Below are 12045 nucleotides of genomic sequence, written 5' to 3'. Positions count from 1 at the left end.
CCTTATGACTTAACCTTAAGACTCAACCCTGAGACTTTACACTAAGACTTAAATTAAGATTTAACCTTAAGACTTAACCCTGAGACTTAAAGGTAAGATTTAACCCTAAGACTTAACACTAAGATATAACCATGGGACTTAACCCTGTGTCTTAACCCTAATAGTTAACCCTAAGACTTAGCCCTAAGACTTAACCCTAACAGTTATCCCTAAGACTTAACCCTAAGATTTAACCTTAAGTTTTAACCTTAATACTTAACCCTAAGACTTAACCATAAGATTTAACCTTAAGAATTAACCTTGAGACTTAACCGTGAGATTTAACCTTTAAGACTTAACCCTAAATCTTAACCCTGAGACTTAACCCTAAGAATTAACCTTAAGGCTTAACAATAAGATCTAACCCTAAGGCTTAACACTAAAACTTAACCCTACAAATTAACCCTAAGTCTTATCCATAAGACTTAACACTGAGACTTAACTCTAAGACATAACCCTGAGACTTATCCCCAAGACTCGACCCTAAGGCTTAACCCTTAGACCTAAACTTAAGACTTAAACTTAAGACTTAACCCTAGGACTCAATCCATAAGGCTTAAACTTAAGAATTAACCCTGAGACTTAAACTTAGGACTTAACCCTAAGACTCTAACATTAAGACTTAGCTCCAAGACTTATGCCTAGGTCTCAACAATGAGACTTCAACCTAAGACTTAACCTTATGGTGGCCAGGTTTTCCAAAACGAAAGCAAATGTACTATGGTGGAGGTGGATCCCAGGGGTCTTTCATGTAACTAGAAGTTTTTTGAAAAAGAAAAAAAAAAAAAGGAAAAGGTATGCATGCATCTCTCTTCTTAAAACAAACATCTCTACAATGTTCCCATAACCTTCAAGGAACATACCTGACACTTCCTTGACTGGGTTGTATTCACAGCAAGACTGTACCATCATAGCCTGTACCTTATCCTCTTTGGTAGCATTGTCTTCAGCCAGGTTGTCAGTCTGTTTAACAGGTACTGATTATTTGACACTCATGTTAGGCTACAAATAGGCTCTCTTTGTACCTTACATAAAGACTTGTTGAACCAATCCAGTTTTCTTCCAAGCGGACTGAAGCTATGTGTAGAAAAAAGCACACCACCAGCATTTTGAAGCTGGCCTTTAAGCTCCAGACTGGTTGAAGAAGCTAGCCACGGTACATTTAACTGGGATGCATGCAAGTAGCATTAGTTATGTTTGCGGCATTAAAAGGACACACAACTTAAGAGTTGTGGCAGATGCTTTTGCTTGCTGAAATTCAGCTTCAGACCCAGAAGCACTAAAAGGAATCAAGCTTTTGATAATCCCTTAGCAAGGGATTTAAGAATTTTCTGTTGGTACTGGATTTTCTGTTGGTTTTTGTCTGCCCACAAGCTCTGCTCCTGGCCAGGAAAAGGAGTCCTTAACAGCAGCTATTGCCAAGTGCAGTGGAACTGCAGGTCCAACACGTACTCAGAAGCTGCTCTTTGTTGATCTTAAATGATTCCAAAACCATCCTCAGCACTCCTTTTCAAAACAATCGCCCTTTGACACCCAAAAGGAAACCTTTGGGATCAGCGTGTCCCCAGGGAGGGCTCGACACAAAACCTCTGCGCAGACCTGCTGTCCTGTGATGCCTGCCAGCAGAGCTGGTGACGCGAGTGCTCCTTCCCCGTCTCCGTTGAGGATACTAAGGTTAGCAAAGCCCTCCTGTTTGTCTTGTTGACAGGCGTGCTCAGCCTGAAAGGCGGTGAGGGAGCGCTAACCGGCAGCCCTGCCAGCCAGCCTGAAGGGCAGGGGGGATGTGAAAAGCAGCTTGGGGCCGCCTGAGAACTAGCACAGGCATTTACGGAGGGAACGCGCGGGAGCAGGGTGTTCTCTCGCTTTCACTCGCTGGGAATGTGCAATCCATTCCTTCCCCCGGAATCTCTCACCTCTAAGTGAGAGACAGTCAACGTTTTAACTAATGTTTTACAAAATGCCTCTTTGTAAATACCTACACATACATACACATACACGTTCTGTTAAAGTCGCAAAGAGTATGTTTCCCAGAAAAGAAGTACCTGAATTTTGAGAAATTTTGAAGACTCTTTGATGGCCATCTGAATTGTGGACCGCATCATCTGATTTGTGGACCCCATTTTAAACTCTATTTAAGGAAAAGGAGGTATGGGAATGATACCACTATGGAAACAGACAGTTAGGCATTTCACAGGAGTCAGAAAATGGTGCGTCAGCCACAGCTGGTGACTACCAGCTCCAATATTTTGAAGATTAGGAAACTATTTCAAAAAACTTGTTGACAAGTCTTTCCTAGAATTGTAATGCTCTTTCTAAGAAATCGTTCACGCAGTGCATTGCAAGAGTTGAAAAGCCCCTCATTCTTCTTCCTTGCAAAAAAAGAGAAAAAAACTGTTTACAGTTCTCTTCCTCTTCATTGTACTCCTCATTGTCATCTTCACCACTGTAGATGACAGTGGTGAAGACGTATATCAGTGCAGAGCGTGTTGGTCTTAAAATATTCTCTGGAATTCTGCGTGATTATTTATGATGGGCTGGATGCAGAATCCCTTCCTGAAGACCCCGTTGCAATGGGGCATCTACAGCAAAGAACATTCTATTTATTTGGTTAGGAGGGAACTAGAACATGAAATCCAGGTTCAGACCAGCAGGCACAGTTTTTAAATCATTATCAGGCTGAAGGAACACTTAAATGGACAGATTATGCCTTTTAGGAAAACTTGTCTGTGGTGGCTGGCAAAAACACTTCTTCCAGCTACAGAAAATCTGAAAAAAGATGGACATGACCTCCTCTGCATGGACAGGGGAGGCACTGCTGATTAAAGCCTTTAGATAGCATAAAAAGCATGACTAACCCCTGATTTCTCATTTTTATAAAAAAAGGAGTAGTCTAAGGAGTTCTATAAAAAAGAAAGAAATGTTGTGGTTTATCTGTTTTTAAGCTTTTTGTGAGCTTTCCCAATCTTAATGGCTGTCCATTGCACGTCTAGTTAGAGCTCACAGAACAGAAGCCACTCTGTGTAGCTGTACCCTCAGCCCTCTGCACTACTGGCTTCTGCAGAAGCAGCAAAGGTACAAAGAAAAAAACCAAAACTCCATTGGTGAGGGGTGTATGTATTTACCTGACACAATGTTATTATTGTCCAAGGAATTGCATTTTAAAGACTGATCTTCAGTTTTTGAAAATCACAGGCCGTCTTTACACTGCAGCACAGTGAAAATGTCACAGAGGTACCTTGGTGCCAAGAACCCAGCTCATCAGAGTGGTGGGCTTCTCCTCTGCCTCATTTAACCTGCTACCTCACAGACCTTGTGCTGGCCAAGTTCCGTGGTTCCCAGTGATGATCCCAGATTGACCGGAGCCAGATGAGGAGCTTCTACCCATTAGGTCTTAGGGTTGAGTCTTAGGGTTAAGTCTTAAGGTTAGGTCTTTAGGTTAAGACTTATGGTTATGTCTCAAGGTTAAGTCTTAGAGATAAGTCTTAGAGACACGCTGAAACTCGCCGGTATACTTTATTTATTGAGAACTAACATTAGAAAGACACGGCAAAACCACAAGTCAATAATATCTACTAATGGTGGAGGAGAGGTCTGTCTTGAAGAAGGCTGGAAAACATGACCATTCAAACCATGCTGACGCAGCTGATACAGAACTGGACTGGACGAATACATCGATGACAGCAACAATGCTGTAGTCAGGCTTACATTTGAATATCTGCAATTGTAATCAGATTCTCTGTCCTCCATAAATCTGAGGAATACAGCAGCAATACCTGGAGCACAGAGAGCAGCTTAGGGTGAAATCAAACTTAGAAAGGTAACTACCAACATTTGGGAATGTGTTCAACTGCTTTCTGAGCTTCAGGTTTGGAAAAGATCAACTGCTCCTTCACCGTCCTGGCACAAAAGGCAATACGCTTTAGGACGTTGCTCTTTTTCTCTTGCCCGACACAGGCATTGTCTTTAGGAAACTAATAGGAATCACTTAAGAATGAAACTTCTTGTTCGCACGGTTTGCCAGCTGGCCACTCTCAGTCTTTCCTCTGGAGACAGCATGCAGCCCCGCCACCCCCACCCCTCTGGGGTGTAAGAATACCCTGCCCCCCCGCCCCCAAACAAAGGAAGCAGTCAAACACTGGGACTCGGACTGCTGGCAGATGGGAACCAATTACCAGTTCACACTGCAATGTGTCTCTCCGTTTACTCTAAAAGCAATACAAGCAAAAGCATAAAATAAGGAATCTCTCTGCATAGAGGAAACAGGATGGAGAACTTGACTCTCAGAAAAACCAACCCCAAGAACAAACCCAATTCAAACGTCTGAACAGCTACCACTGTTGGACTTTGAATGCCACGTCCCAGCGGGCTGAAAAATCTAAGTCTGCTTTGGGACAGATACATTCAGATCTGCCCTGTCACAACACAATTTAACAGCAGCTTTAACAAGAAAGAGACAACCGGAATGCCTCCGTAAACCAACAGCCACAAAGAAGGTGAACGCACTGAAACCCCTCCCAAAGAACACAACGCGTTATGGCTACTTACCCAAGGTCTGTCTTGCCGGTAGCTTTAACTCCTCTAACAGGGACTCTCCTAACAGTTACCGATGAGTGCCTTGGAATCAGGGCATTGTCATCTGTGTATTCTGAAAACAACATCAATACAGAGAAAGCATCAGTCAGTTCGTAAGAGTGATATTAATATGTCATGACATAGCACTTCAGGGAACCCTTTACGGATAGAAAAGCAACATTTTACACACAGCGTCATGCTTTTATCATGTCCACACACTCACGGTACCTTTCCAGAAATCTTCAGGTCTGATAGTCAAACACAAGCAGCAAAATCTTTTCCATTTGTTTTGAATCGTTTCAATGCCAACAGCAAAATGGTCTCTAAAGTCACTAAAGCAGAGTCTGCTAAAACATGAGGCTCTTTCCTGATCTAACTTTCATTGCTTTTGCTCCTGTTAGCTTACAAAACCCTAGAACATGTCTCTATAATAGCGAGCACGGAAGAGGACACCCCCACCCCGCCTCCCACCTTTTAAAACACATCCCAACCATCCATTTTGCCTTCCCACCATCTTCAAAAAGAGTCCACCATCTCTTTTTTTTTCCCCCCAGTGATGTGTAAAATCCTGTTTACTTTTAGCTTCTATTAGCATTGCTTCTATTACGAGATTTCCGTGATCACGCGGCTCGGAAAACTCTGAACAAGTTGGCCATCTTCACTCAAGGTTCACTGAAGGGTCTTTCCAAGATCATGCCAACATTTAGTCAGGACTCCTGCACAAAGTTATAAAACCCACTACCGTATCTCCACAGGGAGGATCTCCAAGAACCCCCTTTAGGCAGAGCATCCAGGCCTAGTTCTTTCCTTCACCTTCTGAAGGTGACTTTAAGCACGTAGATGCTGTCCAATAAAAACGGAAAGTCACGGTTATGTATAAAACCCCAAAATCTGGCATACACATAAATGACACCGAAATGTATTCCTTAGCTTTGCTCTGACAACCGCTGGGGGATTTTTTGCATTTTCACGGGGAAAACACCCTTACAAAAGTTCCAGTAAGCATCTGTGTCACAACCTGTACGTCTGCCTCTACCTGCGTGTCTGTCTCTACTGCTGTATATGACACGCGATCCCGTAACACCCCCAAGACCCCTAACACCGTGCTGTTAAGTCTGCTCACAGATACTCTCCTGAACCTACTTTACCTATCTGTAGGTAAACAGTGTCTTTAGGTCCAACCACTTGAAAGGCTGGAGCCAAAGTTACAGTTACCGCAGCAGGCATGTTATTCTGTTTAAGTTTTAATACATCAAAGAGGAAGAGGAAAAAATCCTATGAGTACACATTGTAAAGACAAGACTGTTGTGGGAATGTCACAGAACCACAGGAAAAAAGAAAAAAAACCCCAACCGATAAAATTTGAATGTTTAAGGAATGGAGATGGTTTCCAAGTCTTTGTATTTCTGACAAGTCATATTCCAAAGTCTTTAATCACATGCAAGCTTTGCCAGACGGTAGATTACCAAACTGAAACAGCACACTAAGTAATACAAAACCATTACCGTCTCTGAGAATCAAGCACCATTTCTCAGATTCAAAAGAACTTAGGGTTTCTCTAAGAACATTTCTAGGTATATTCACCATAACTGATCTGCCATAAAACTTCAGTACTGCCCTGACACCGTTTAACACGCAGTACCACGACAAAAATGCACCGTTTGAAAGAAATGAAGAAATGATGCTCAATAGCATCTGAATGAATGTGTAGCATGGTGCAGCAAAGAAGCTGTATTAGCAAGAAATGCCAAGTATACTTTAGACAGAACACTCGTCTACAAGATGGCTTTCCAGGGTCTGCATAGATTCTCACTCACAGATACACCCTTGATCCAAAACGTTGCTACTGAGCAGTTTCTGCAGCAGCCAAGCACCGCTTTTCCAATGCGGTGGAGTAAAAGTAGCTGAAGACAAATTTCAGTCACCAAACCCACTTTTTTTGCCCCTTTAAATTAGCCACCCACTCCTTTTCTATCATGTTCAGCCTTCTCTGCCGGCTTTCAAAGAAATCTGGCAGGTCTGTGATGACAAGGCATTGTCCCACATTCCCTTATCGTTTTACCTAGAAGGGTTCCCAGAAACCAAACCTCTTCCACGCGCGGTGTCGCACACGGACCCCGTACGCTGCTGTGCCTGGCTGCGCACACAGCCCTGACGGCAGCTGCCAGCGCACAACCACGGAAGAGCAGCTCTGAGGCCCCAGCACAAGTCACCGCTGCCGGCCATGGCCCAACCGCCTCACTGGCCGCCTGCGCCATCGCCAGCCGGCCGGTCCCCGGTCCCCGCGCCCGCCGCCCCCACGCACCTTCCATGGTCTGGGCGTTGGTGACCTGCAGGTCGCAGTGGGTCGCCTTCAGCCTCTCGCGGCCCATGATCTGGCGCCTGAGGTCGCGCAGGGAGATGTGGGGGCCGTGAAAGGTGACCACATCGGAGTTCAGCCTGGAGGAGAACTTGTAGTGGACACACGACATGGCCGGGGCCAGGCGGTGCCCGCTCCGCGATGGCACCTCACGCAGCAGCTGGCCTCGCGGCCCCCACAGCAGGTCAGGGCCCACCGAGGGGCTGGGGCCAGCAGCGCGGGCTGAGCCCGCCGGCTCCTCCTCGCAGCCCCGGTGGGAGGACGATGGGGACAGGCCCTGGCTCGGCCTCCGCTCCCTCCTCGCACCAGCGCTGCCAGGCCAAGCTGCTCGCTATGGCAACCCAGGCGGCTCCGCATTGTGACAGAGGGGCTCAGGGGGCCACTCAGCGCCCCTGGGGGAGGGGCCTTCATCAGCCCCGCCTGGGCCGCCGGTGTCCCTGCTGTCCCCCAGCCTGTCACCGCCCCGTGCCCTGTCACCCCCCAGGGCTGCGGTGTCCCTGCTGTCACCCCCTGGGGCCTTCACCACCCAGTGTCACCTGTCAGCCCTTGCGCCTGTGGGGGCTCTCCCAACAGCCCTGGGCACATCACCGCCCCGTGCCCTGTCACCCCCCAGGCTGTCACGGCTTGCTGTCCCCTCCTGTAACCCCCAGGCTGTCACGGCTTGCTGTCCCCTCCTGTAACCCCCAGGCTGTCACGGCCTGTTGTCCCCTCCTGTCACCCCCCAGGCTGTCACGGCCTGCTGTCCCCTCCTGTCACCCCCCAGGCTGTCAAAGCCTGCTGTCCCCTCCTGTCACCCCCCAGGCTGTCACGGCCTGCTGTCCCCTCCTGTCACCCTCGATGCTGCCACTGCCTGCTGTCCCCTCCTGTCACCACGCAGGCTGTCATGGCCTGCTGTCCCCTCCTGTCACCTCCCAGGCTGTCATGGCCTGCTGTCCCCTCCTGTCACCACCCAGGCTGTCACTGCCTGCTGTCCCCTCCGGTAACCCCCAGGCCTGTCCCTGCCTACTGTCCCCTCTGGTCACACTCCACACTGCCACTGCCTGCTGTCCCCTCCTGTCATCCCCAGGCTGTCACTACCTGGTGACATAAGCTACATAAGATAAAAAAGAAAAAAGAAAAAAACCAAAACGAAAACCTGCTTAGGTGAACACCAAAACACCCATGACTTTCTCAGACTCTTCACTACCCCACATGTGAGTCAAGGGACAGGATCTCCCAAAGGCTCTTTTGCAGGCACTTCCTGAAGACACCCCCACCCCCCACCCCACCCTGCTTTTCTACAAGTGCACAAAGAGGTGAAGAAGAGTTTCATGTTTAAGTTAAAGGAGGCAGTTTCTGAAATTATCTTAGGTGAAAAAACCAAGGTGGTGTACTCATGGATTTTCTCCTCTGCAAAGCCATGAAGAAAACATGAACCGCACTCCCCAAAGGCAAAGGAGCAAACTGAGGGAGAGCAGCTCATCAGCGCCTTTCAGAGCTTCAGCAGTCTGGAGAAATGGGAAAAAACCCCATACAAAGAGAAACAGCAGCCAAGAAGCACTTTTATAAAATGCATGCTGGGGCCTGTTCCAGACCTCAGAATGACTTTCAATATTGCTTTGCATGACTATTAGACCAAGGCCTAAAGTGGAGTGATAGCTTCTGCTTGCCGGGGCATGAGAAGACCACTCAAATGAGCGACACAGTAACAAGTAAACACCAAAGGCAACAGCGGAGCTTACCATTTCCCTCCACTGGCGACCAGCTGTGCAGTAAACCAGCTTAACCAGCCTCCCTAAGGATGGCTCTAAAGTCACTGAAAAGGAAAAAAAGAAGGTAAGTTCCTAGCCTGGAATGCAAAGGCACCATCTTGGCTCCCAGGCAGGTGGCACTGATGGCCCAGCAGGGTCATGTCCCCACGTTCCAGGAAAGATAAAAAAAGTGCAGGACGTGTTTGTGGGGTGGGTTTGATGCATCCTTTCCGTTTGGTGAAAGCCTGAGGAAGGATGTACCCCACGGTGGGACCGGTGGCACTTTAGACCTGAGGTTAAAAAAGTGCTGCACCTCAGTGACACTCCCCAAGCTGCTTTCACCACCAAACAATAAAAGATTTGCTTTCTCCAGTATGGTGGGAATGATGCCATAAAGTCGGTCATGGAGAGAAACCCTCTAAGCCTTGCTTGCAGGTTTCAGAAGGCAGGCATTCTTTATGGCAGTGCTGGGAGCACGGGGGAATGTTTCCTCTGAGCGTGCTCACCCAGTTACTCGAGGGCACGCACTATGGACAGCAGAGCACTTGCACACTCATAGCGCATTACACATGCATTTTCAGTCAGGCACAGGATGGGTTACAAGTTTCTTGCTTTAATACAAATGAGCACACACCCTCAGACAGCACTGCTGAGGTTTTTTACTAGCTCCCCATGCTCCCCAAGCGGGGCCTTGCCCTCTCTCGGGGGGCTATCTGCGTCAGAGGTCGCGATCTCCCCCCACAACAATTACCTTTGTCCGACTTCCAACCAACATTCTGCGGATGGCAGCACTCTATCGGCTTGTCTCCTCCTGTGGCCACAACGTCCTCACCCAGAGGCTCTTTCTGCATCACTGAAGAGAATGGAGTTCTTTTCCCCATCCATTCTTTATTCCCCATCCTTCCCAAGGCTGACTCCCTGGATGAGAGGTCCCTTAATTTGTCACTTCTAACAGCTTTAGAGAGTCAGCTTGGCCTAACCTTTGTGCGCAGGTGTGTTTAACGTAGAGCTAAACACACCAAATCAGTGTGGTAACTGGGGAGCTCAGACATCTTGTCCCTTTGCCGAGCCAGCAGCCTTCCCTTAACAGAATCCCTGGACATAAACGTATATACAGTGGAATCTATACGGTGGCATCAAACGTCTGCCCAGACACCACATCCGTCCCTAAAATCCTTCCCCCCAAACAACCCTGAAAGACTTCCCTTGACCCCCTCCTCCACCCTGGCTGTTCCTGAAATCATCCCCCACCTCCACCTCCCCGCCCTGTCCCTAAAACCTTTTCCCCCAGACCCTGGTCCAGCCCTCCCCCACCCTCGGCCCGTCCCTAAAATCCTTCCCCCAACCCCCCGGTTCTTCCCTAAAGGCCTCCATCAACCCCCCGTCCGTCCCTAAAACCCTTCCCCCAGGCCCCCCAATCTGTTCTCTAAATAACACACACACCCTCAACCCCCCCCACGCCCCCACCCCCGGTTTATCAATACACACACACCCACCTCCCCCCATCCCCCACCCCCCCCACACCCACTCCCACAAACACACATCCTTGCCCCACCCCCACACACCCCGCTCCATCCCTAAACACCTTCCTCCATTCCCACCCGTCCGTCCCTAAACCCCTTCCCCCCGCCCCCTCCCCTGCCCCCGTCCCTCTGTCCCTGGCACGGCCCAACTGCCCAGCACCACCAGACCACTCTGGCCCAAACACCGTAAGGCAATGGTTCCCACCTGCCAATAGCAAGTCGAGGAACATTTTTTCTTCTTAAATAGAGAGAGTTTTACTTCACACGATGCCGACTACGCCAGATTATGTTTTGCTGACTGACTGGATACACAGCAAAGCTGAACTCTGCATCAAATATAATCAAATCTATCAAATATATCAAATGATGGAATATATCAAACACAGTTTCTTATATTACAATAAAAGAAAATAGCATGCAATATGATAAAAGGAACCAGTAGCAGTTACTGTGAGCAATATGATAAAAGAGCAACAGAAGCGAAGCATCCAATTGTTATTCCAAAGTGTTAACATGCCTAAGGAAAGGAGACATCACCAATTCCCACCCCAATTCCCTTCGGCTGGGAGCCCCCTTGCAGCTGGTGCCAGGAGTCTCTCGGGAGCTGGGAAATTCCCCTGGAGAAGGTGCCAGGAAGGAATTCTCTTGCTGCTTCCCACCGTGCATGGTAGCCATGTGAGGCACAGCGCAAGGGTTCTGCTCCCTGCTTTCTGTGGTGAGAAAATTGACACAGCACTTTAGAACTCATACAGAAGCAAAAAACATGGCTTGGGAAAGTGCAGGGCTGCTCCCCTGGAGAGGGTTCCAGGCAGGAATTCTCTTGCTGCTTCTCACCCTGCCCTGGCAGCCATGTGAGGCACAGCACAAATGTGCTGCTCCCTGCTTTCTGTGCTGAGAAAACTGACCTCTTTTCAGTGGCAATAATGCACAGCCCAAAAAACTTGCCTTGACAAAGTGCAGCAGTGCTCCCTGGAGAAGGTGCCAGGCAGGAATTCTCTTGCTGCTTCTCACCCTGCCCTGGCAGCCATGTGAGGCACAGCACAAGAGCTCTGCTCCCTGCTTTCTGTGGTGAGAACATTGACCAAAACCTTGTGCACTCATGCAGCACCAGAGCTCACCTTGGCAAAGTGCAGCACTGCTCCCCTGGAGAAGGGGCCATGAAGGAATTCTCTTGCTGTTTCTCACCGTGCCCTGGCAGCCATGTGAGGCGCGGCACAAAAGTTCTGCTCCCTGCTTCCTGTGGTGAGAAAACTGACCTCTCACATTTGCAATCATGCAGAGCCGAAAAAACCCTCACTATGGGTAAAGTGCAGCACTGCTCCCCTGGAGAAGGTGTGAGGAAGGAATTCTCTTGCTGCTTCTCACTCTGTCCTTGCAGCCATGTGAGGCACAGCACAAATGTTCTGCTCCCTAATTTCTGTGGTGAGAAAATTAACCCCTCACATTTTCAATCGTATAGAGCCAAAAATACCTCACCTTGACAAGTGCAGCGCTGCTCCCCTGGAGAAGTGACAGGAAGGAATTCTCTTGCTGTTTCTCACCCTGCCCTGGCAGCCATGTGAGGCACAGCACAAATGTGCTGCTCCCTGCTTTCTAAAGTTAGCAAAATTGACCGTTCACAGTTGTACTCATGTTGAGACAAGACCTTCTTACTCAAAAGCAAAACCCAAGAAACCACGTAGCCTTGGGAACCCCCTTGTCCTTCCGTGTGGCTGGTGACTTCCCATGGCTCTTCCACAAGGCAGGACAGATAACCACGAATTTGGAAGCCCACGTTAGTTCAAGTACACTTAGTCCTCTGACAGTCACTACTTATGGGCCA

The 12045-nt window shown here is 48.4% G+C and overlaps 1 protein-coding gene across 1 annotated transcript; it reads right to left on the bottom strand.

Annotated features, from left to right (window-relative positions):
• Positions 1–4466: 4466 nt before the first annotated feature.
• LOC130153747 (E3 ubiquitin-protein ligase RBBP6-like) lies at positions 4467–7096 on the bottom strand. Its single transcript, XM_056349016.1, has 3 exons — positions 6917–7096; positions 4585–4684; positions 4467–4476 (listed from the first exon to the last, which is right to left on the bottom strand). The coding sequence occupies exons 1-3, from the start codon at positions 7080–7082 to the stop codon at positions 4467–4469; spliced, it is 276 nt and encodes a 91-aa protein (XP_056204991.1). The 5' UTR covers positions 7083–7096.
• Positions 7097–12045: the final 4949 nt, after the last annotated feature.

Source organism: Falco biarmicus, chromosome 8 (genome assembly GCF_023638135.1).
Source record: "Falco biarmicus isolate bFalBia1 chromosome 8, bFalBia1.pri, whole genome shotgun sequence".
NCBI lineage: Eukaryota > Metazoa > Chordata > Aves > Falconiformes > Falconidae > Falco > Falco biarmicus.
Note: the sequence above shows the minus strand (reverse complement) of the source record. Positions and strands in the feature narration are given on the sequence as shown.

Bases quoted from the DNA above. Each gene is read 5' to 3' on its own strand.
- LOC130153747 (XM_056349016.1), bottom strand. From the start codon at position 7,082: ATGTCGTGTGTCCACTACAAGTTCTCCTCCAGGCTGAACTCCGATGTG. The intron at 4,685-6,916 runs GTGCGTGGGGGC...TGTTGTTTTCAG, and splicing joins CAACGCCCAGACCATGGAAG to AATACACAGATGACAATGCC.